At 38.6% G+C, this 26611-nt stretch overlaps 2 protein-coding genes across 6 annotated transcripts in view; one reads left to right on the top strand and one right to left on the bottom strand.

The window, feature by feature from the left end:
• Window positions 1-392: 392 nt before the first annotated feature.
• On the bottom strand, window positions 393-22502 carry dnai3 (dynein axonemal intermediate chain 3). 4 transcript variants are annotated; one of them, XM_023263258.2, is made up of 23 exons: window positions 22437-22502; window positions 21170-21286; window positions 21016-21054; window positions 17992-18176; window positions 17350-17454; window positions 16817-16945; window positions 16510-16709; window positions 16070-16186; window positions 15410-15606; window positions 14736-14854; window positions 13975-14064; window positions 13622-13705; window positions 11916-12035; window positions 10610-10683; window positions 8294-8447; window positions 7484-7580; window positions 5227-5348; window positions 4918-4978; window positions 4457-4587; window positions 3978-4185; window positions 2575-2666; window positions 2165-2281; window positions 393-662 (listed from the first exon to the last, which is right to left on the bottom strand). In XM_023263258.2, exons 2-23 carry the CDS (start codon window positions 21228-21230, stop codon window positions 519-521), a joined length of 2646 nt encoding a protein of 881 aa, XP_023119026.2. In that variant the 5' UTR covers window positions 21231-21286; window positions 22437-22502; the 3' UTR covers window positions 393-518. The 4 variants fall into 4 exon arrangements, 3 of the variants coding, with proteins under 3 accessions (XP_023119026.2, XP_023119028.2, XP_054871078.1); XM_023263260.3 differs by having other exon boundaries at window positions 21170-21237; window positions 22437-22488; XM_055015103.1 differs by having other exon boundaries at window positions 393-659; window positions 21170-21237; window positions 22437-22488.
• A 3268-nt stretch (window positions 22503-25770) lies between these two features.
• The window catches only part of mcoln3b (mucolipin TRP cation channel 3b), a 7875-nt gene continuing 7034 nt past the window's right edge, over window positions 25771-26611 (top strand). Inside the window, exon 1 of one of the 2 annotated variants that reach the window (XM_023263255.3) lies at window positions 25771-25973. Coding sequence is in view for 1 of the 2 variants with exons in the window: in XM_023263254.3 (XP_023119022.1) it covers window positions 26090-26144 (55 nt within the window). In the remaining variant the exon portion in view is untranslated. Of the gene's footprint in view, window positions 25974-25995; window positions 26145-26611 lie in introns of those variants that run through there. The other variant, XM_023263254.3, reaches the window with a different exon arrangement.

The following is a 26611-nucleotide window of genomic DNA, read 5'->3' as shown; positions in this document are numbered from 1 at the left end:
GAGTCTTTCAACAACATCACATAAATATCTTGACACTGAAGAGCCATATAATGACTTTCTGTCAAGGTTGAATCCTTCAGAAATTTCCAAACTGGATCCTCAGGGAGCAGTGGTGAAGAGGGCACTAATGGATGGCATTACCCAGTAATGAGATCTCCCATGAGTGCATGAAAATAATCCATAGGTGACCCTGAAGCCCCAACCCAAGGGCTTTCTGAATGTTGATGACAGAATCCATTTGCTCATTGTTGTCATATTTTGCAGATAAATATGATAAAGAGCAAATTTAAGTAAAACTGCTACTACACATTCTGTAAGCTACAACAAATACTGTGAAAACAGCAGCACAGATACAAACTGTGGCATTAAATAAAAGTAATTTTCACGTGAGAGATGTCTCAAAAATGATTTTATAAAAACACGTAAAGCCATCAAATTTACAAAAATCAATCAATAAAAAAAACAAGAAGACTTTGTTTTGTATAAAATGTAATTTGTGTTTGTGCATGTGTGTGATATCAGGTATTCCCTGTGTCTGCAGCAGCTGGCCACAGGCCCACGCCCTTCAGGACGTTCTCCCCCAGCGTCAGGTAATGGCTGTGCTCCTTCGTGTTCTCCTCTCTGTTCTCATGCTGGAGTTTGACTGGTTTGTCAGGCTCCTGCTGACAAAACCAGAGAAGAAGTAGAGTCATAAACAAACAAGCAAGAGCCAAGAGCTCATATTTCTCCATCTAAAGGTAAAAATTCTATCGCCTCTAACTGTTAATAGACTAATTTTTCATTTAGTAATACAAACATTGACCATAAAAAACAAGACACATTCTTTTAAGCAGATGACATCTTGTTCTAGTCCTAAAACAGAAATTTTACACAACCTCCAAGTGCAGAAACAGTATAGTTCCATAATTCTGTTGATCATATGAAAATTAAAATTCTACCATTTCTTATTTTGGAAGGTGCAAACCTACTGAGGTCATACAAATACTAATTAAACTTCTGTGTATTTATTGTTCCATCCACCGAGGTTCTAAACAGTATTACTGATTATAATAAATTCCCAAGATATCTTGTCCTTGTTCTGTATTTGAACTAGATTTTTAGTTGGTGCATTCAAGTCAACAAGCGGCAGAGATTAAGATAGCAGCATGTGTGGGAACTTGAAGCCTGTTTGGAGGAGGAAGGAGAGAATATCCACAAACAGAAACAAACATGAGATTACTGTAGCAAAAACAAAACGTTACTGGCATTCAAGCTGCCATCCAGTCTAAGATGGAAACAAATAGCCACTAAAAGATTTAGCTTCTATAGTTAGCAGACAGACTTCAGGCACTGGCTGTCAATATGATACTATCCCCAGTGTCCAGGATCAAATAACCATCTGGATGAATTAAACATGAGGGCAGAGAGAATGAGACAGAAACACAGAGGCAGTGAGAGAGGGACAACCTACTCTCGCTTTTCCAGCTTTGAACTGGTACACATTTTAACTGGGTCAATAAACATTTCTTGGAATCACTGTACATTTAGAGGACTGCTCACCCGTACAGTGAGGTTGAAGTGTAGCAGAGGAATGGAAGGTCTCATGCAAAGCCACTTTGACAGCAAATATTGATGGTTAGGTGATTACACTAGTCTGCATGACAACTCAAACCAACAATCCTCCTAAACAAACTTACTTCTCTGGCTGTAAATGTGTCAGTAAGCACACAACAAACCAGCTTGTATGGCATGTTGTCTGACCACATCTGAAGGCTCAAGTGCTTGTAGATCTTCTGAACAGCCTCAAAAAAAGCTTTATGGCAAAGAATGGTAATTGTTTAGATAGTAGAATAAGGGCAAACACTATTGGACAATCTCTCCTGGAAGGCATGAAAAGTTGTTGGAGATGAGGAGTAAAAACTAAAAAACAGGCTTGAGTGACTGTCTGAAACCCTTTTTTCCAATTGTTTACTGTATTCTCTGTAAAAATGTAAAGTTACAAAAGGAAAAAAATGCTTATTTTCCCACCTTTACACCCGACCATATATCAGTTTCAGAAAATTGCAAATATTGTAGGACACCTACAATATTCTCTGCCCAAATGTTGCTGGACCATTTTACATTCAAATAGTTTGACGCACAAGTCTACAGTAAATTCCGCTGAGGTTTAAAATCCATAGCTTACCGTTTTCTTCTTTAGCTCCTCTGCCTCCTTTTTCTCTTTCACCCACATTTCGTCCCGCTTCAAATAATTCTTTAGCATGACTTTCTCCAGTTCAAAGTGTTTCATCACACTCGAACTCTACACACAGACACAAGAGACAGACGCTGGTTAGCAGTTCCAAAGTGTGATGTACACTGTGGCAGCAATTACACACAGTCATAGCTAACAATACAATGGTGAGCATTGGAGCAAAGCAGCATACATGGCTCTAAAATGTAACTACTGTTGTCATGCTGCAATGCTGAAGATACCACAGTTTCTCAACTTTGATCAAGGGTCTATTTTTAGTAGTTTTTGTACAATAATAGGAAAAGACGCAGCTCACAGTCTCCTTTCAAGTGAGTACAGAGGAGGTGGTTGGACTGTCTTACCTCTGTCCTGGAGGGAATGTAAAGACTCTTTGGGATTTCGAAAACACGGAGCATTCCAAGGTCGTCAGTCACAGCCAGGAAGTGCAGCTTGGCTGTAGGTACAAAACAATCCAGTAAATGAGCTTCACGGCTGAAAAATGCCAAAATACGGAACATATCAGCAAGGCTAAGAAAAATAAATAAAACAGGAAGAGAGGCAGGCAGTGGCTTTATCTTAGCAGGAGCAGCAGCAAGAAATTACAGCAGGTACAGCAGAGTTTTTAAGTGAGCAGCAGAGGGTATAAGATGTCTGCCGAACTCAACAATGTCATTTTAAGACTTTTAAAACTATCTTAACATGAGACAGAATGCAGGTCAGTACCATTTTATGATAATTTGGTAAGACCCTAATGAAGTCTCTGTGCTGTAAAGTGTTGAGTGAAAAAATGAAGATTTGTACAGTTAGTGTTGCTGAGTTGTTTGTGTCAATCACAATCATACTTGCTAAAATATGAAAGTATTATGGAAAGCCCAACATGGGAATATGGTCTGGAATCATTAATTATTACGTCACATTTTTTCGTACCTCCAGCAATATCTAAAAAATAATTTGCAATTATATGATCCTTTCAAATTATGCGACCAGAACTTGGTTAAATGGCAGAAAGTGGACAGACAGATCACCCATTGTAAGGTGATTCATTTAAGTTTTGCTCATTTCAACATTTGCCCATTATGAGAGTATGACAATCCTGACCGCTGTAGCAATGGCTGTGTGGCTAAAAGTCCCCAAAAACAGCCTCCGTGTACAAAACACACATCACAATCTGACATAAAAATATTTTATACATAATATTACTTTACGATTTGTCTAATAAAGAAATTTTAATTTAGATCACAGGCTTAGCTCTATTTACTGTAATTTAGGTGAACATATAAACTACTGTTCAAAAGTTTGGGGTCATCCAGACAATTTCATGCTTTCCATGAAAACTCTCACTTTTATTCATGTGCTAACATAACTGTACAAGGGTTTTCTAATCATCAATTAGCCTTTTAACACTATTAACTAACACAATGTATCATTAGAACACAGGAGTGATGGTTGCTGGAAATGTTCCTCTGTACCCCTATGTAGATATTCCATTAAAAATCAGCTGTTTCCAGCTAGAATAGTCATTTACCACATTAACAATGTCTAGACTGTATTTCTGATTCATTTAATGTTATCTGCATTGAAAACATTTCTTTTCTTTTTAAAAGTAAGGACATTTCTAAGAGACCCCAAACTTTTGAACATTAGTGTAAGTATGTGGTTTCGGTGTGGGACACAAAACCTAGAAAGTTGAAACAAGCAATGCCTTCTTAAATGGACCACACATAAGCTGCTGTTGGTTTGTGCATCGAAGAGGCCAAGAACTCACGAGACACAGTCCAGGGTTTGACACAGGTAATCTTGGCACTGGTGATGTGTGCATGGATGTGTGCAGGTTCACTGGTGTTTTCCAGCAGGTTCCACACCTCAATACTGCCATCCTCTTTCCCAATGAAGAAAACAGCTGGTCGGGACAGGGACCAGCATCCCACAGTGCACTGCTGCTCAGAACTTGGTGACACGACAATGGGGCCATCCTGGATGTTGAAAGTCATAAGAAATTCAAAGTGGAATTAACTGCATCTGTATAGGTCATAATATATCTGAATTATATTAAAATATAGAATTAATTTGTGTTAAATGTAGCTATTCTGAAAAAATCTGTTCATGTACTCAACACTGAAAACAAAAAATTTGTTATCTGAATTCTATTGATTTTATAAAGGCAGACTATATACAAAAGTCATGCACAGTGAAAGTTGCCGTTTTTAGTGTTTTTCTTTCTTTGACAGTGGTAGCTAAAATTACCATAAAGTCTTCCTTCCAAATGGCAAAGTTCCAGCCTCCTGTCGTCAAAATAATATCTTTAAAGAAAGGCGATCGCTGTATTGTGTTCACCAAACCCTGGTGCGCTCTAAAACAGAGGAGAGGTTTGGCACCTGCAACAGACACAAGACAGGAAGAGCAAATGTATTTTAGATTTGACAGTATTTTGCTTCCAAAGCAATCACAATGCATTTAAAGAGACATTAACCCTCTGCGTATTATAAATATGGCGAGTGATTTATCATGGTAATTACATTCAGCCTGGCTGCCAAACCGAACAGATGATTTACCGTGATAGCGGTTATTAAAATCATTTCAATAAAATGGACATAATTGTTTTATGAGTCCATCTACTGCTGTCAGCAGCTGCTGGAGAACATTCAAGAATACACTGTTTACGCTCCTTTGAATACACTTTGATTAATGCAATCCCGACTACTCACTGTGCAGTCGTCCAGAGTCATCTTTCTCCAGTTTCCAGTCAGTGTAAACAATCTCTCCATCCTGCCAGCAAAAAAACAAAAACAAAACCACATTACAGAACTTTAAGGTGAAGTTTTGATGTAGATTTAAAGTCATGATTCTGAAAGACATGCGAGCTGAAGATGGTGGCTGAAAAGCAAATGAAGCCTAATGGTGAAAAAGGACAGTTTGATGTCAGACTTAATCATAATAAAGCTTATTGAAGCAGCTGAGTGTTGTACAGAAGTAAAACATTTCCTGATGCTGACTTTACTGGCAGAAATGCTTACCTGTGTTCCAAAATAGAACTTGGTATTGACATCTTCCAGAGCTGTGAGTGTTTGGGCTGATGGAGCTCTGAGCTGGCTGTAGTCTGTGATGTCCTCTGTGCTATCATTTTCATGAGCTTTTTCTGAGAGAGTGCAGTAGGGGAAGAAAGTTAAACAAAAAAAAAGGTTAATTCAATTCAGATTCAATTCATACTTTTTTATTCAACATTCATGGACATAAGAAAACAATTTTTCCAGGTGTATTATAACATTTACTTAAAATCCCAAAGCACTTGTTAGGAGTCTCATATCTGACTTTCAGCTGTTTGGAGTCTTGTTAGCAAACAATTTCACTAACATACAGTTAACCAAATACTGTTTACCTGTATAAGGGAAGAATGATGTTCAAGAATTGGGCAAACACCAGTTTCTTAAAATTAAACGAAGATAACAAATAAAAATGTCTACTTTATTTTTTTTTGAATGAGGAAATAACTGACTGGGACTGAACACTGGCATTGCTACAGTCTACTCTGTAATCTGACCATGAACAAGATGACTGATGGACAAAAGGAAAGGAGGTGGGGAGGGGTACAGATGAGGTGAATGGGTAAGAGGGGATATGAGGAGAGAGGTAAAGAAAGGCATAAGAGGTAGAGGTGGGATTGAGGACTCTGAAGAAAACCGGGACAGGAGGGGAAAGGTGGAAGCTCTGAGACAGGCTGGACTGGTAGGAACGTTTTCCATCACAAAAGCCCAACTGTCTGTCAGGGACAGTGCAGGTCTATCCGTTCACAGTCCCCTACCAGCAGGCTGCTCCCAATCAAGTTCCACTCTGTTAGATTAGCTCTTGAAGGTCAGATCAGATTACTCAATCACACCTCCTCTAAATCCACTTTCCCCCAGTTGAGATGTGTGTAAAGATATGAGACAGATGATACAGCTCAGCTACAGACATTGTTTCACCTTTACCACACTGCACTGCTGCTCAGTTGTTGCTTAATCCCCATGAGTGGTTGCTCACCAAAACTCAACATAATGTGGAAAATCATGTGGCACTATTACAGGGCAAAGTGGAGATTTTTTTTTTTTTTTTTTTACAGTGGTTGCTTCCATAACTAGTGACTCCAACATCAGAAATAAAAGAAGGCATAGAATAAAATGTTGCGTAAAAAGATCAGAAGCAGACAGCAAAGAGCACCTTCATCAATATGAGTTAAACAACTTTTGGAGCACTAAAGCATTAATCACATAGGGATTCATTAAAGCCTTAATAACAGACTGCCTGAGGGCTGCTGAAAAAAAAAAAGCGGCTGATTTATTGCCTCAGTTAGTGAGCATATTAATTCGATAACCGCCAGCCACCAAAGCTGTGTTTATGGAAGCAGACCTCCAGGAAGACAAAGACAGGTCTCTTCTTGACCAGTCAGGACATATACGATCATCTTCTGGCCCTCAAGGAGCCTGAGCAGCATATTGCAAAGAGCTGACAGTCAGCAAGGCCAATGCTCCGCAACTATGAGGGCCTTGTTTTGGAAGTACCACTTAATAAAGTGCTATGAAACCAGAGACGAGAAGAGGGAGACAGAGAAAGAGAAGGAGCGTACCTGAGGGCCATATAAACCCTGCCCCACTCATCACTGTGCTCAGCCATCCAGAGCACAATTCAAGAATCCAAAACCTCAAAAATGTGGAGCTGCAGTCATGCACACACAGCTCTGATGACTATCAAGCCTGAGATAGATGTTTTTCATGTTTATAGTTTGGTCTCTCCACTTGCATCAGTTTTTCCAGATAATATATGGACTCTGTAGCTTCAGAAAAGAATCTTATGAATAACATATAGTTCGTATAGGTAGAGTAAAAAGAAAACGTTTCAAATCCAGATTCCATCTAGAGTCAAGGAAGGTGTTTTAAAACCTGCGCCACCTGCAAGTAAAGAGTTCTACAACTGCAGCTTTTTTCAATAACATTTCTATTTCACATTTTAAACTTAGCTTCTTTATCCAGTGTGTAAATGTGTAATGTGTAAAACAGAGACAATGACTAAACAGCTATCTCTTCTAGACAATCTATTTGGACTGAATGAGAGCGTGAGTAAGCTTCATGAGGTGCTTAGCATCAAACAATAAAACCATAAACTATTCACAGTACAAAGTATTGTCATTATGCAACGTTCATTTGTGAGACTGCAGGAGAATGGAAGAAAGTACAGCAGACCAAAATTAAAAAAAAAACAAAAAAAACACTGTGGCAGCTTTGAGGGTAAATCTCTCACCTGAGTTCTTCCCTGTGTTACCATTACAGGCGTAATGTTGTAGGCTGAACTTAAAAGGAGCATATTCTCCACTATTATTGATCTTTGGCAGGGAAATCTGATAGATGACAGAGAAGGCAAGTTTTAATATTTGAAGAACTAAAAGACATTTAATATACATATCAAATCAGAGTGTACTTTAGCATTTGCACAATAAAAAACACAAACTGAGCCCCATTTAAATGCATAAAAATATACACATAAATACAAAACTAATGTCACAATCACATTGAGTTTTTGCTAATTAGCACTGTAGACTGTCTGCCAAACTCAAAGATTTAGTCCTGAATAAAATCTGTTCTGCAAAATCCTTTCTGATTTGTAATTTCATTACATAATTGGTTATGTTAAAACCAGAACAAGAGGGGAAGTGGAACGGCTAATCTTAATGTTTTTCTCTGAAAATATTTGTGTAAGTCATGCTGCTTAGTTAGAGGGAGAAAGCCTTTGGTTACTCGTGTCCTTTATTAAATTAAAACCATAAAGATATCTAAGTGTATCTATAAATCTACATAGATCCATTTTTTAATCATCTAATTTCAATTTGTCATGACAGGTGATGACAAAACTTGCTAACTTGTATTAAAATATGTTCAAAGTTCAATCTGCAGGTAAAATTAATGGCATTTCTATGACAAACACTAAGCTGTGTGATTTGCTGAGTCTGATTTGCTTGAGTTTTAGCTTGAGTTTTAAAGTTTAGAGTCAAAAGATGCTACGGTTTTACACCAATTGTGAGCTCTGTATTGCAGACCCCAAACACTGGCGTACCCTGAACAGCGGTTTCCATGTCCGGTCCAGGTGCTCGAAAGTTGCAGGGACGCTGTAGGGTGTAATCGGTGTCTTCTGATCCACATTCTGCTGCCTGTCTGACAGTGACTGGTTCAGCAGTTGTGGCACTCGCACATCCCAGAACATTATAGTGCTTTAAAGAGAGACAAAGACAGACAGTGTGGATTTGTGGTTTCTTCAAATGCAATGACAGCCAGCATCTGACAATACAGTCAGTGAACATTGTTTGAGAACCCTTCTGTGATGTGTAACCTCTGCACTGCCGGATATTTGGACATCCAAGACATGTCCTTAGATTATTATAGTCATATCAATACTTCATAGTTTCGTTTAGATTTTTAGCTTTCACAATTGAATTCTTCAGCTACAGTCACGCACAAATGCTTGTACACTGCTCTCATTACCAATAACAATAACTAGTATACTAACTGAGAGGGTACAAAACACCACAAGAGCAGTTTCAATGTTCAAACATAGAAAGCATGTCCTGGAACATTTCATCACCCTCTCACAGATGCCGTATCAGCAGTTCTGTAACATCTTACTCTGTCCACTGCTTTATACACATAGCATGCCTATAGAGTATGTGATAGGAATTCTCTAAGATGTTTCTGTGAGAGATACTATGACTCCTTGTAAACCACAGAGACACACTGGGTCTGGTGGGACCTGTAATCTGGTTAAAAAAAGACAATACCCTCACTGACTGCACAGCTCTTCAATACCAGACTGACACAGTATATTCAGCAAGAAGAGGATAAATTAGATAACACACTGTGGGTTTCAACCCACTGATGCTGTTGTTGTTTATGGCACTATTTATCTACTGAGATGTTGTGGCAGAAGTTAGTTGAGTGTCACAATAACGGACAGGAGCCATCGTTCAGTAGGGGAAAATAAACAGCTTGCATTACAATTCAGAGGTACTATTTTACTGGGTTATTTCCATTTTCTGCTGCTTTCTGTTTTCACTCCACTATAATCCAGGGAAAATATTAATTCTTTTTATGAATAATGTACTATGTATGCCACAAAATGTTTACAGTTTTAGTTACTGTGCAGAGTCTGAATTATACAAAATATAATGAACAAATTAGAATTCTATCCATTTAGCTTAAGATATAGTAAGTCTTGCATCCACAGAAGCTACCAAACAATAAAGTGGTCTTCACATTAGTCCGTCAGTAATCATCATCCCATAATGTCATTTTCTTTAGATGGTATTTCTCCATCTAGCTTATCATACTGTATCCAACTGTATGTTATATGTTCCTTGTTCCCCACCCCCCTCTACTCCCATCCTTCCCCCTCTACCTCTACCTCTCTACCCCTCTACCTCTATCTCTCTACCTCTTCTGTTCCTCTCAACCCGCCCGGCCAGCAGGCAGATGGGTCCCCCCATAAAGAGCCGGGTTCTGCTCAAGGTTTTTTTCCCTGTTAAAAGGGTGTTTTCCTTGCCACTGTCGCCTTAGGGCTTGCTCTGGGGGTCAGGCATATGGGTTCTGTAAAGCATCTTGAGACAATTTGACTTGTACTTGGTGCTATATAAATAAAATTGAATTAAACTGAATTGCTTTGGACTTTTACTTTTTTCCCTTGGTATTGACTTTCACTTATACAGTACTTTTGTACTTTTGCTCGACTACTTTCACTCCTTTCCTTGTAAGACAGCATTGTCACATTGTGATAATAGTATTCCCTATTAAAAGATCTGTGTACGTTTTCCATCCAAGTACAGAGGTGCAATAAAGTCAGTCAATCATATTAATCTCAGAAAAGAACACATCTAATAAACATTACAGGATGACAGGAAACAATAGCAGAGAGAGAGAGAGAGGGGAATAGTAGGTCACTAAGGTCTCTTGGCTGGAGTCAGACTGTATTTGCTATAAGGATTATAGGCCACCAGTTCCTTGTTTACCTATGTGACACTGATACTGGCTTTTATGATGGGTATATGCACAGCAGATGATAAAATGTGCCTTTGAGGGTTAAAAAAACATTCCCAGATCTTTTCATGAGCCATCAGCTTCATCAACACGCACTCACACAAACACCAACACTGCTAGTATAATAGCTTATGTCTATATCTAGTAAATACAACTGACATTTTAATACAGTCAATTACTAAACACACAGGAGAGAGAACCAGTGGACAGCAAGGAGGAATAATAACAGAAAGGATGCAGACAGAGTGGAGAGGCAGGCATGTCCAAATCTGCCACAAATAATTTCATTCCATGAACTGACGGCTCCTTATACGTTTAAACTGAGCATTTTATGTATATGACCTACCTGTAAGGGGAGCAAGTGACAACCTGAACAGAAACCTTATACATGTTCTCCATCGGTAAACCCCTCCTGGTCACCTAATCAAAGAGAGAGAGTTACAAAATCAACAAATGTCAACATCAGGCTCAGTATTATAAAGTGCTGATAGGAGTGAATGGGGTTACTGAAGATATATGGGTGGTTAATGTTTCCCCTGTGGGCACTCTGGTGATTGCCTTATTTTACTTATCCAGATGAGTGCAAGCGGTTGAAATGATTTATTACAGCAGGCTATATCGAGATGAGGGATGGCACCAATGGGAAACCAGAATTGTTCTGTGGACTGAAATAATTGATTGAACTTGTGTAAAGTCATCGTTTTTTTATTGTGTATGGATGGTTCTATGGCTGCTCGCTTTTCTGTACACACTTATTATTGGATGTGTTTATGCTTGGTAACAGAGCATATACCATACTGTCATTGCAGCAAATATCACTTGAGATCAATACATTTTTAGAGGATTTTCTTGCGGGCCAGATAACTGTTAGAGGATAAAAGCTGAACCAAAAACAGGACCGTTTGTATCGGTATAAGTAAAGACCAATAACGTCTTGAGGCTATGATACATTAGGCAACATTTTGTGGCAGTTATTTTTCTAGTCATACCTTGGAGTCATGACCAACTGTAACTTTTCTTAGCATAGTGTTTGTTATCTCTAACATTGTATTCCAAATCAACCTTCCCTTTCAATGTGCCTTCCTGCTAAACATTGTGTTTCCCATAATCACAGCCTTACAACCACAGCCTTTTCACTCCTTTGACAACAACCCTGGGCCACAAATGTCTTACATCCTGTTAAACCTGTTGACTTTCAAGTAGCCATTAACACATTAGTCCTAAAAAAAACTCTGTCAGTGTTCCAAATCTAGACAGACAAATCCTTATGCCAATACCTGCGTGACCTTTACATGTTTAATGTCTTATTATCCAATTTGAGACTTACATGGGAATGATTAAAGTCTGCTCTTGTTGGCTGTGGTATGTTAAACTGTGCCACAGCGTTTACATTAGATATGAAGCGTGTGATTACGATAACATTAAAGAATGCTTAACTGAAACCATTGCTATGCAGTCACACAAAAGCACCTTTTATCAAGAGGTCAAATAAAAATACCAGTAACCTTGTGAAAGGTTCTAGTGTACGCTGAAAGACTGTTGGTGGGTAATGAAATAAGAAATAACTGTAAATTATCATTGCTCTGCCTATTTGGAGTCAGACATGCAGTTGTTAATTCCCTCCACCCCCTTTGCCCTTCAGCCCCTTGTACCTCAAATGTTTGTGGCAGCCACTGGACATCAGTAATTGGGGCTTTGCGACCGCTTTGTAAGGCAGACACTGCACAGTAGCGTGCGACTGGAGTATTATTCTCCTTATTGTCATCAAGGTCCTGGTGGGAGAGCAGACACAAAAGACGCAGCATGCATTGTACAGTACACTCTGACAAATCAATCTAATTACAAAGACTGCATACAGCTCAACAGCTATTCAAAAATATCCAAATACACAAAAGTATATAGACTGTGACTTTAATCCTTAAACCTGAAAATAATGTATACTAAAGGATTTTTTTTCAGTCACGCTATATGAAGGTGCTGCTGTCCTGCATACATGAATAAGCAAACACACACTCGTAGTCATAGTTACATAGATCATGGCAGACTAAATGAAAGTAAAGATATTAACAATGACAAACTACAGGCAAGTTATTAAAATTAGATTACCACCTTAAACCTCTACTCATTGCTGCATGCTACTTATGAGTGCACATATAGCTACTAGCTTGGCCGTACGCTGCACCTGCAGCTGGATTTGTTATGTAGAACAAAACGAACAAAAGACTAATCTACACAGAAGGTTTAATTCTTCATTTATCTGATAAGCCAGTAACAGGTGCTGATGCAGGACAGCTTTCACAGCAACCAAAATACAAATAGAGCCTTATAGCAGATACGACTGCCATTGTTTACACTGCAAACAGCAGGGAGGGCAGTGATCTGATTTGCCTGAGTGTTATCTTCTACGTGGAGACAAACTACGGTGGTAGATGTAGACCTGTGTAACAGCTGGTGTATGTGAGCGGATGCTGTTGACTCTGGGGAATAAAAAGCAAACAAGGACAAAGAGAATAGAGGGAGGTACAGAGGGTGGGAGAGGGGAAGCAAAAGAGGAAGAAGTAGAGAGGAGAGGGATGGAGACAGCTGTTCCACTGTAGCGGCAGTAAAAACACACAAAGCAAATGCGGGCTGTATGATGGGGGCATATGTGTCTATTTAAATCCAGCAGTCGGGTGGAAGACAGCAGTGCAGGTCAGGCTTTAAAGCACAGAATGGCTTTAATATCTGCTGTCTGAATGTCTCAACAAGCCATAGTGGCTTTATTGTACTTGCTATGTTGTGGGTTTAAATCTAAACCCTGTTTTTGTCAAGTATTATTACCTCAATCAGATCTACCATGAAAATACTAGTTTACTATGATATAAAGCCAAAAGAGAAAACCTCTTTGAAAGTTCAGCGTTCAGTCAATAGGCTTCATTCACTGAGATGATTTGAGTCTAAATGGGGTGTTTATATGAAGCCTAAAAGGCCGCTTTTATTTGGCAACAGGGTTATGTAGTGATACTACTTGCTCGGAGAGTTAATCCTGGTATTAGTACATCTGTGGAGCTAGTTCTGGCTGGCTTGAAAAGTGCCAGTAGGCCACTGCATTCCCAGCTAATGAAAGAGTGAGGATGGGGAGAGAACTTATCATCATCTCACTCTGTCATAGAACACCACTGAAGACTACAGCCTGTCGTTACAGCAAATATGCTGCATGCTCTGATAAACTGAGGACACATACTTGAATAAACCAAACTGACAACATCACTAGCTTAAAAACTGCCAATATGAGCTGTAATACAACAACACAGACACAGAATAGCACGTATTATGGTAGCAACATTGAGCACATTAAAGACAAGATATGGGTACTTACTAATATGTCAGTGGTGGCCTTTTTATCACCAGGCTGTGCTCCTTGTAAATGCGCGATGTGAGCAGAAATGTCCCATAACACGACCTGAGACATGACGAATGTAAAATCATTAAGTGGACATCAACATTGGAGCCTGGTTCTGTACACAACACATTTCCAAATCGATGTGATCAATGTTGATAACAAAATAAGAGCAGAAATGATAGAGGGAAATAGTATGTGATCCTGAAATTTCTTTTACATTTATCTCTTACCATTTTATATTGAAATATAAAGGAGGTATTAAAAAAAAAAAAAAAAGCAGTGAAGTCCAAAAGGCAGTAAATTAAAGCTACAGAGCTAAAAATGAACACCTGGCCAGTCACACAGCCGCCAACAATAATATTTGGATTAGATGGGTTGAACTCAAAGGCAGAAATGTCATCTGGACACTCCAGCAGTAACTGCAAAAAACACACATACACAGGCTATAAATATCACATTTCAAAGTCAAAATTCCCATGTATTGGCTACTTGCGATCCCAAGTATTTATTTATTCTAAGCTCCCCATACAAGGTTCAGCTTTTAATTCACAAAACCATGTGCATACAGTATATTCTACTTCATCAGGCATAAAGAGAAAAAGACCCCGGAGGGGCAGAATGACAGTATAGAGCAGTACATTGTTCTGCCTCATGCTTAACTTCACTCAAACTTATAATAGGCTACATTAATAGACTGCATTGTTTAATATATTTATTTCATGTCCCTTCTCCTCTGCACAGTACCTTTTGCTACTTTGAGCACTACTCCAGTAAACACTGAAATCAGGGCAATGGCACATGTACTGGTGAGTATATACATTATGCACAACTCATATTACTTTTTAGTGATTTAGCAGCTCAATTTTATTGATTGAGAGCCTGGGTCAAATCAATACAGTGTCTCAAATTTTCCAACAGCACACAATCATCTTGAATGACAGCAAAGAACACATCCTGTCTGCCATTTCTTATAAAAGTGGGTTTCAAACAGAGGTTAGGTGAGCTGTCAGGGAAAGAGAGAATCATGGGTTTTTTTCCCCAGTATTGCTCCCGTTTTATTCAATGAAGTGCTCTCATCTACTTTTCATACCTGAGGATTAGAGGGGTCAGAGAAGCTGTAGAAGACAATGATAGCAGGTCTGCCGATCAGTGCAGAGGACTCATCCAACTGCACCTTCTTTTTGTCTGTCAAAGCCACAGCGATCACACCTGCCACATCAAAGAACACATCACATCACTGCACAACAGCAGGAATATAAATCTTAAATACGCTGAAAATTTTTTTTTTTGAGAAACTGGTGGAGTAACGCTAGAGCCTACTTTACAAGCATAGCATTATAGCATATATGCACTAATCCTATGTTTTGACACTGATTCTGGTTCTGGGTGATGACAGAAATGTTACAAAGTAGGAATTCCTTTTAAGTTCCTTGAAACACTTGTACTTGTCACTGATAGTGTGGAGAGATCTATTTTAGATATATTTCTTTCAGTTATTGTCCCTCAATATTATCCTTGCCGACATTTAAAGCCAAATGGTATTATACATGATTAAAAACATAATCTGCTGCTAACCACTGCACCCCAGCCCCAGCATAGTCCATACGAGGTACCAACACCAGCCTCCTTATTTTACAGAGAACTGAAACAGAACTGACAATGCTGGTTTTAAAGTGTCAGGCTAGGGCTGTACAGACTTGTATATATTTTTGCATGAGCAAATTTCTGGCAGACAGCTCTGTTCCTTAAGGCTTGACACTTTACCGAAGATGGTAGGGTGCCAGTTAATACTGCTGACTTTCTTGTCCTTTGTGTACTTCTGGTCGGTGAAGGCGTAATGGAGCACCAAATCCTCAGAAACCTTCCCAGACCAGTCACCAGTTTCAGCTAATGTCCCCAAAGCTTTGCAGTCATCCAAGAACACATTTATAATTTCTTCCTGCTGAAGGGCCTGCAAGACCCTGCAAAACAATCAACACCCTGGTCAAATTTTTAGAAGCAAATCACACACATCTTTTTTTAATTTCCTCAGTTGTGTCTCTCTGTAATTACAGCTACATTAAGTGCTTCTGATAACACTCACAATGTTCTCTTATCTTATCTCTTACCTGGACAAAGAGGGCCACAAAACTAGATATGCTGAGGTCTAGGAGAGCGTGAGAATAGTAAGTATCATAAAGCTTTTGTCATAAACAACCCAGGCAGTGAAAGTACAGATGGCAGCAAAAAATAAAGTAGGTTGGGAAAGTAAGTGGTGTCCACGAGAGTTGTAAAATACCTTCATGATATTTGTTGTGAATATTCTGATGTTTCTACAATAGTAATATTTCCTATCACTGATACAGTAATGTGTGAGTCAACCTCTATAATATCTACAATAAATTACACAATATACAATGAATTACTGAAAAAAATTCATTTTACCTGGGGGTTACTGAGTTCAATAAATTCCTCTGACTCTCAGCTTGGGTGGTGCTTTCAATTTCCTCCTCATGTAACTCTCTTGGATAGTACTGGGTACAGATATTCTTCTGAAATCGCCTGTAAAAAGGACACATGTACTCAACACAAAGCATTTATGAGTATGAAGGCATTATTAAAACAGTAATTATAGATTAAAATGTCATACATGCAATGAAGGTTTGTTTATTGTATGATTATACAGTATAATCTGTTCCAGATACATATATGAGTAGATGCAAAGCTGAAAGCATGACATGAAAACAAACTTCTAACAGCGATTTAAGTTTGCATTTTCACTGATTTAAAACAGGTGAGCTTTTTTCATTAGACTTGCAAAACCTCTAAGTGTTTCACCCCCTGCAGAACAAATGTGTTTTATGTGTACTGATTTGCTGGCATACCACTGCGTCTGAGCACTGCTGCTCTGCAGCCTAGGAACAGCCTGCATCCCGCAGTCCCTCTGCATCTGCTTGATGCTGAATCTGCTGTCTTGGTAGGAAGCACACTCCAGGTAGCTATCCTTAGCAGCTGCAGTGTTGCGGTCAGAAAAACAGACTGGTACTCCAAACTTCCTCCGCACTCTGGAGAACTTGTAGCACAGCTGATGATGACAAAGAAACAGAATAGAGAGGTGGAATGGAAAAAAAAGATGAAAAACAAATCTGACTAAAATATACAGATTTCATGTGTTTTGATATACTGCAGTGCCTTTTGTCTGGTCTCCGTGACAGATTCTTCATCTATTTCCTGCTCACTGCCAAGAGATATCCAGAGCTTTGGTTGTGGAGTTTTACTGACTTCACTCTCAAATACTTCTGGTGTTTCAGGCTCTGGGGGCTGCAGAACACAGACAGAATTACCAGAACACACAGTATAAAGAAGATGAAACCCAATAATAAGATTTGCTACTGCAAGACAATGGAGTGCCTTTTTAAGTCTTTTATTTCATATTAAAAACATGTCTGCTAGTAAAGCATCCTAATATATGACCCTAATATCAGCCAATACTTTTGACAGTAAGTGCTAAAATAACATGCCTACCGCTGATATGAATAGTGGATAACATTTTTGCTGACAGTTCTGTTAATGGTAATGGAAAAATGTTAATCAAATATGTATCGAGGAAATGTCATTATGACACCCAATTTCAAACACAAGGGCTGGAGGGGGTATTAGTATGAACAAAATCTGCTAAAAATAAAAATTAACCATGTTACCATAATCAAAGTCTCTCTGCTTACGCTTAATATTCTGTCCTTGGCTTCTGGTGTCAAAACTAAGTAGAAGCACTGGCCATAAGTGAAGCTCCTGTCAAAAACCAGCAAGATCTCTTCCTCCGGGTAGTCCTGTCAGATAAAAGAAGTTGGAATTCACAACACTTACATATTCTGATGACAAAGTTAAAATAAATGTAGAATATTTGAGTTGTTTCTGGGTGCAACAAAGAAACTCTCTACAGCAGTAATGTGTTCCAAATATTGGATGATGGAGTGAGATGTAGATTTCAGTCAAAATGACTAATGTTGCTGGGTTTAGAAATACGGAAAAAGACAGGCAACCACACAAGCACGACTATAGCCGACGCTGGGCTTTAGCTGTGTAAGAAAAGCTGGCATTACTTAGGGCTCATAACTGATGAGTCTGTATTGGTCCTTGAGGGGCTCTCTGGTCTCATTAAACTAATGTGCTGTAATAGAAGGGGGAATGAAAGCATAAAGTAAGAGTGGTGTTTACCATATGTTTAGTCTGGATCAGACAGGGGGAAAATTAGGTTAAACTGGTAGTTCTGTCTGTTCCCACAGCCTCTAACTTGGATCTGTACATCATCACACTGTCTTCAAGGTATTGTCTGAGGGATCTGTACGACATTGGATCAGCCCTACCAGCACAATCTGCTTCACAGGGCTGAAATCAGACACTGCAGCTCTTGTCTTAATGTCCTGTATGATGTTGTCTTTTTTCAGCAGCTTGTACGGGCTCTCCCTTGTGACATCCTCATCAGTTCGGCAACCAAAGAGCTCCTGAGTGGCTGATGTGAGGACCAGGGGGAAGATATCATCAGGGTGACCTTTATGAGAGAGTTCAAAATCAATTTAGAGAAGAAAGAGAATATACAGAGGAAGCTATGAACTTAAATAGCTGGATTTAAACCCCACATGTATACAGTAAGGACATTGGATTCCAAATCACAAACTGCCTTTGGAGTATAACTGTAACTGGACAGAACATTCAACAATAGCATAATTCATGCCATGTGTCTATAAGATTGGTACTTCTACTCAAGATGTTAGAGGTCATCCCATTTCATTGCATCAGATTTAACCAGCAGGGCTACTGATATTTTGAAACTTAGAAAAAAACAGAAAAGAAAATAGGGTTACCAGGAGAATTATTACACATGTTCAGGCAATGTAGGCAAACTGATGTTGATCAAGCAAAGAAATAGTCTGTAAGAGATAATCTAACGGCAAGAAGCTCTGTAGTAAAACAATGTAAACAATCACGTAAGGAGATTGTAGTGGATATACTCAGAAACACAGCCTGTATTAACTTTGCTGACTCCAAAAATCTGAGATTTCTCTATTCTCTATTCCTGCTGGCTGTGCATTCTCCTTCTGCCCCTGACTGCACAAAATAAACTACAGTCGTCATCATCCGTGTGTTAAATAAGACATGCTCCTCAAATCAAATTTGCAAGAACCATGTGAAAATAACTGTCTCCTGCATTTTAAATGAGAATTTTCCCATCATCTTCTCCCTGTACCCAATGCAATGTGCACTGTTTAATGCAACTACGGAAAAGCCAGGAGGTTAAAAACGTACAATACAGTGTAAAACGGTATACGCAGTTGGTTTGGAGATCAAGGATCACAGACTGATAGGTAAATGATGAGACTGTGGTGAAAACAGACACTAGAGTGATGACTAAGGCTATACAGATGCAACAACTAAGAGCGTATACCCTCAGCTATCAAGGAGTCACCTAAACTAAAGACAGTGACACAGATTCTTGCCCCTGCTTTTCTGATCAAACATACAATGCCTCTGATCCTTCACCTGCCCCTCCCTGGAGGCTGGACCACCCTACAACATCACAGGATGAAATGCAATCCTTGTGAATAGCCTACATGCAAAGTCTAGCCACTTTCAGGGGGAATGTAGTTCTTCTACCCTGGCATGTGAGAGAAAGATCAATAACACACCAATTCAGGATATAAACTGCAGTTACAGATATCGAGCCGGGGCTGTTACTATATAAAACCACAGTACAGCACTATCACCACAACAAAGATTTTCTTAATAAACAATCTATGTAGACTCCACCATATCTAAGACCAGACTCAGTCCAGGGCACACTACCGTAAACAGGGCCCAACATAATGATAGTTTTCATCCTGCTTGTGGTCTCTCTCTTCAAAGTCTTTCCACAAGGTTGCTGAGGGGACGCTGGGAATGCTCAAGTACAGCTTAAGTAACCACTTCCCAGCTGGGTGTGTCAACCTTTTCCACTCACACCACTTAGGTCTCACGCCAAATCATTGTAGTGGAAACTCACACCCTTCATTTCACAGAGTTATGTGTCAACTATGGCATTTGTATTCATGGGAAATATTTGCTTGGGAGACAAAGAGAGTGCGATGTGTAATGTTCCATATCCCTCAAGAATGCAATTAAAATGCATTTGTAGGCTGCGCCAAAAAAGATTTGATTTAAATTTGTCTTTCCTCTTGCATAATTCACCCGAGGCTAGCATTTCTTGACAGCACATTGTAAGATATTTATACTACACCACAGTACATCCTGATTTTGGATAAGTGTTTTTCCATCTCTGGTGAAAATAATGAAGAATTTAGGACTGAACACTCAGGATTTATCAGCCCATCACTAATGTTCTTAAGCAGCCTCAGAACCTACCTTCAGAAGTGAAAAAGAAAACCTACATTTACATGCTGTCATCACCAGATGAAGACTCCTGTCCCATTTTGGGACAAAATGTTGGTCCCTACAGGGTTAACTATTCAATTTTAGAGCAAAGACATGATTTGGGGTTACATTTAAGGCCAAGTAATATATATATATAAACAATATATAACAAAAACAAACCTACATAGGATGTGTTCACATCTTGGACTTATACTGCTGGGTGTATTAGGTAAAAATTGATTTTAAAAAAATTAACAAATAAATGCACAAACCAGAGGAAATTTGAACTGGAGGAATCTTTAAAATATTTATTTTTAACTCCCACAAGATACAATGACCTAATCTAGAGTAAAAATATACACTGCTGATGACCTGAATTTGACCAAAAGCATGTTTTCAGGGTTGGTATGTTGAATGTAAACCAAACCTTGACAATGGGGACCCACAGCTGAGTAGAGAGCATGTCCAAGGGCAATGCAACAGTACACTCAAGATCTGGAACAATGCCTGTGGTTTCTCCTCAAAGATATCTCTCATTATTAGTTTCAGCAATCTTGATATATTACTACTTCAATGTAAGACCTTTACTATAATCTTTGAAGTAAATCTGAATATTGTGTATATAAAGTAGATTTTTTTAAAAACCTAGCCAATAAATGAAGGCATTGAAGTCCAGTGGAATTCCCAAGTATCAGTATTAGTATTTGTAAACTTAATTTAATACTTAAAAAGAAAAAATGTAACTGTATTCAAAAGCAGGTCAAATTTTGCATAACTCCTGTTAAGATCATTTAAGATATTTTAAATTTGTTTCATTTAATGTCAGGTTAATAATCAGTTTTACAGTTTCAGTGAAGTTGATTGATAAAATAAGTGATGTTAAAATAAAATACGAATGTGCTAACCTAAATACTAAAGTAATGACACATATTTTCATTTTCTTTCAGAAAAAATATGGGCAAATTTTTTTTCTTTTTTCTTACCAGGCTTATCCTGAGGTGTAGGTGGCTGAGTCTTCTTGTCTGAAAAGGAAGTTAAAGTCAGTTCACGATTTTATTTACACATCTGTGTGTACAGATCTTCCTAAAACAAACATGAATACATTTACATATATTAGGACAGCATTCAAACACTCACCTTTATCTTTGCCTTTACTCCCTGCACTGCTCCTTCTACTTTTTGGTCTCTTAGGTGCCATTCCTGCTCTTTGTATTGTTTCATCAATGAAAGAGAGAAAGTCAGGATGCAAATTCTCTGCAAACAACATTGGTACATTTCTTCAACCAAATCTGTATAATACACATTTTGTCATCATATTTTATTTCATGTAACGACTGCCGATGGGGCTCAACATAAGGAAACCACGAGTTGTACAGAGTGCCTTGCAACGCTGCCTCTGATGTCTTTATCAATGCATGTGGCGACATCTTGTGGAGGATAAGACATTTGTACTTATTTTGCAAGCTAACGTGATGTGAAAAAATCTAACAAATTTCCCAAAAGTGAAGATTATTACTATTCATGGAGCACGTTGGATAAATTCAGACCCAGAATATACCCCTTAACAAATAAGTACAAATAAGAGTATAGCATTCAAAAGGAACATTGTTTTTGAATTTCTAATACATTTTCTGAAAATATACTATCACGAAATTGCATCAAATGTAAACACGTCTGCAAGATGTCTACACTTAGGTTCAATTAAAAATACTCTGATACAATATTAGATTATAACATTCAAAATGTTGATTCAATAACAGCAAACTGTACTTGAAGCTTTCAAAGTACAACTGTTTATCTTTCAAAGTGTAACATTATCCAAATTCCCATGACTAATGCATTATGATTACGATCAATGCATGTGTGAGCGACTTCAGCACTGTAGCAAGTCACTGTGGAGTTAACTTTTACAATTTTATATACTATTGGACAGCTGAATATGTAGATGCAGCCTGTATTATACACCAATCATGCAGCATATTCTGAATGAAAAAATAAATCTGTGAGCTAAAACTACATTTGGAGAGTTAGTTCAGTAAAAATGCAATATCTCCTTCTGAAAAGGGGGAATACAAAGCATGATAAATGGCAATTGTAAAGTAAATCATTGCTGGCTACTTAAAATTTACTTGTAGTTAACTTAACTTATAACCTATAATACAACATTTAATTCAGCTGATTGTTAACAGAAAAAAAACGTCTTATTCGGACTTAACGGTTAGTTTTGCTAAACAGATTCAGACGACGTAAGCTAACATTATCTGGCTAATGCTAAATTAGCTTAATTATCGAGGTAATTAATAAGGCTAACGTGAATGAAAAAGACATTGACTAACGAGCTCCACGTTCGTACAGTTACTTAAAGGTAACAATAACAGTTTACAGAGGAATATGTAAGTTTTACCGTCGCTTCAAACCATAGTAGCCTGAACTTCTCTTCACACTCACCAATGGGGAATGTTTGGTTGCCACCAGTTACAAGAGTAGTGGGGAGGAAGGGGCGACATTGACTGACAGGGCCAAGAGCCTATCAGATCTCCGCAATGTGATGACGTACCCAGGTATCTGAATTGTGTTGTGACAGTTTTTCTGGACTTTTGCTGTTATCAAATGTCTCTCATTTTTGTATTCAAAAAGTCAAAGGCAAGATAACTCTTCATGTTTTATTATTGCAGAGATTGTGATACAATAAAGAAAATAACATGGCCCATCCCTGCCATCTACAGTCCTTATAATTACTTTAATTACTACAGATTTCTGAACACTCAAAACAACACAGACCTTCACCGTGAATGTAAGACAGACAATAATTATTTGGAAAACGTGCAAGTGTCTGTTTTTCAGTGGACAAAGTATCAAAAAAATATGGAGAACAAGGTAAGAAATGTTCAATCACAGACACAGCTGCGCACAAAATGAGTTGCGTTTTCATGTCAACGTTTCCCTCCTGGTGTAATACTTGATGTAATATGTTGAATCAGCTGTTTAGGAGATGATAAAAGTTCATATAGTTACACCTCCTTCTGCTGCATGTTAACATCCAACAGTTATTTGACAACAGATAAGATCAGAAAATTTATCAGGTGGCAGATTTATCTACTGTTTGACTGATGACAGTCTGAAGATTTAAGACATATTTTGTGAACTGTAGCATCAAGTACTGTTACTGTCAGTAGTTTGGATTTCACAGTGCCATCACAATTTATTATTGGTGAGCTAAAAAGTGCCTGGTTTCTAAATCCTTACTGTTCTTTTATGACCTATACTGTAGTTATAACCAATACATTTCAGGTGCTTCTTCGCATGCAGCCCTATCTTCCAAAATAAAAGCATGTACGGACCGAGTTTAATTTACTGTCATGCAACATCTAGTGGAATTTTCCTTAACATCAATTTTCCAAGTACAACAAATGTCATGATTAGGAAATCCACCTGCTTGAAGAAGGTGTGGATCAACAGTTCAGATACTGATGGTCTACTAAAGAGAAAAACAGCATCAGCATTGAAGTCTGTGTGTTTGTACTGTACATGAATACATAACTGATCAGTTGTTAGACAATCCTGCTGTTAATTTACTGCTGTGAACTTGCAGATTCCGGTTGCAGTTGCAGGCCAAGTGGTTTTTGGGTCCAGAGTTCTGAGGTCTGTCAGCAGGAAGTCTGGTGGCTCCCTGTGGCCACACTCTCCATGATGACCACCCCAGAGCACGACACCTTCAGCCCTTCAGCCCCCCCAGGTCGCCCAGTGGGAATGGAGTCACATCCAGCAGGCAGTAGTGGGAGATGCACAGCTTCTGAAGACTGACAGACTAGCTGCATTTCTGTCTGGTTTGGAGAACATCTAAACAGATCCCACCCATCCCCACCACGGTGTGTACTCCCTGCTACCCTCAGGTAAGAGGTTTCACAGCATGAGAAGAAGAACAGCCAGAATCTGAAATAGTTTCTTCCTCCAAGCCATCAGACTCTTAAACTCACAATAATCCAACACCAGCCTCCTACACATAAGGGCTTACAACTGAGTTCAAGTGCAGTCGACCAATACAGGTTTTTCAGTGTTGATACTGATGACGATTATTGGTAATCAAGATAACCGATACTTGGAATGTATAGAACCTGTCACTTATTACTAGGCTTCTTCATTAATAAGGGTGACTATAACTGAATATGTACAATAGAAATTGAAGTGATTAAATTACGACACTTTCATCTAATCGTGGAATTAACTGAGAATGATCAATATGTTTTATCTGCTGTTGTTCTCTGTTTTATTACTATTCCACTGTTCTATCACTTTTCTTGCCTACTGAGTTCCAGATTTTAAAGGATTGTTAATCATTGTTTCCCAGACTCTGTTTTAGTTTCATCTGTGGTTGCCTTTTAACTTAGCCACTATGAAAGAACCAATTTCCTGAGATTTTCTGAGATCACAGAGTGATGACAGACAGAGAGAGGAGGGTGATCGGACCTGAAGTAGCACATTTATTTTATTAAAAATGGGTCAATAGAAATAGAAACACTGATAATCTGAAAAATAGTGTCCAGAATAATTGGTGAGGCTGATAATCAAATCCCTAGTGTATAGCTTGAATGGTGATTAGGTTTATAAGTCTTTAATAATTTGATTGAAGACACATTCTTCTAGAGCAGTGTGGAAGTTAGTTATTACTTGTTCTGGAAGTTACCTGGCTGCTGACCAGCTCACAACTGACAATTCTCAAACTGTATGTCTGACTTCACTGTGTAGCTGTGCAGGCCCTACTGAGGACAACACAACCGGGAGAGAAGACACAACAGAGTACACTGAGGCTGAGACACTTTGAAAAAAGGTACAGCAGCTCAATTTGGAAATAAAGCACTAGAAAAGAAAGTAAGATAGTTTTCCATAGGAGTCTGCATGTTCTCCCTGTGCATGCGTGAGTTTTCTCTGGGTTCTCCAGCTTCCTCCCACAGTCCAAAAACATGCTGAGGTTAATTGGGAGTTCAAAACTTGGCAGTATATAGATAATGGATGTACATGAAGATAGTGGAAAACAAAATGCTCTTCCTCCTGGACCACAGTGCAGCACAGCACAGACTGTAGACCTGTAAAACCCAAGTCTGGAAAAAAAAGAACAAAAATTATACACACACACACACACACACACACATATATATGTACATACATACATATATATATATATATATACACATACATATATACATACGTGTTACTGAGTTCACCCTTAAATGCAAACTTGACCTAGTTAGTCACATCTCAATGTATAATAAACCTATAATTCATAAATACTGTGGGAGGAGGCCGGAGAACCCAGAGAAAACTCACACATGCACAGGGAGAACATGCAAACTTCCATGGAATTATATTTGTGCCACAATCTTGAGCACGCAGTATGAAATTTTGAGCACAGAAAAAAACTTGAGCAAAGAAAAACTTAATCTGAGCAAACAACAATTTATTCTATGCTCAAAAAACCTACTTGTATGTAGACTATTTTTTCTCTGCTCAAGTTTTTTTTGCTGTGCTCAAAATTTCACACTGCGTGCTCAAGATTGTGGCACAAATATAATTCCATATTCCAGCAGTTTAGTTAAGCTAATTTACACAGGGAGAAGTTGTCTTCATGTAGAAAATGTTGACCTTTGGCAGTGTGCTAGTGTTCTACTGTAATGGTTCACATCCAACACTGTCTGTTTTACTGGACTTTAGCTCCGCCCCCCTCTGCTGCTGCCAGGCTCAGCTCACCTGAACCAACCTGTTCAGTCTCTGGCTGGACAGGTCCGGTACTGAGGAAGTTTAGCCAAGTGTCATTATTTCAGTAATGAATTTTAAAGCGAAAACAACAACGTGGATAATGAATTTTTATTGAGACGACGACATTCTGACGTGGAGCGCGCGCCACAGGTGGATGTAATTAGAAGTTGATTAACCTGCTGCGCTGGTAAGTAGCCTATTAGCTAATGTTGCGTTTAGTTTATTTTCGGTGTGGGTTTGGATCTACAGGACACTAGTTCAGTCCTGACACGACAAACAATGAGTATTTGACACTTAACCGCAATGATAGAACATGTTTGTGAACGTGAGCTGCTATGTATTATTCAACAGTATGCAGGTACACCTGAATCCATTTCCTCTTCTCAGTCACTTGATGAACTTTCCACCATTTGTTGGGTGCAAAGATAAATGTAGAGCTTCTCACTGAACTTTTACTAAGTGTTTATTTTAGTTTATTTCCTTGTTCTTCATAGGAAGTCAAACGAGGAAGATTAACCTTTGCCTTTCCCAGTCTGTAATTTTTTCCCCCCCAGTTGTCATGTATGTAAATAGACAGTGTGTTCACAACAACTTGAAGTTCAATGCAACAACACTGAGGTCTATAAGATTCGTATCCCTGACACATTGTTAGACAGAAACTGAACACTGTAGAACAGATTAATTACAGGACACATTTTCTGCATTACATTGTACAGGTGTTCCCATAAATATGCCAGGTGAGTTGTTTGTGACGGTGACTGACTGGATCATTGGTTAGTTGATCAGTTCACTCAGTCATCACCTTGTTTTGAAGTTTTTTTTTGT

This window comes from Amphiprion ocellaris, chromosome 2 (assembly GCF_022539595.1).
Source record: "Amphiprion ocellaris isolate individual 3 ecotype Okinawa chromosome 2, ASM2253959v1, whole genome shotgun sequence".
Lineage (NCBI taxonomy): Eukaryota > Metazoa > Chordata > Actinopteri > Pomacentridae > Amphiprion > Amphiprion ocellaris.
The sequence above is the reverse complement of the archived record's forward strand: the minus strand, read 5'-3'. Positions and strand labels throughout refer to the sequence as shown.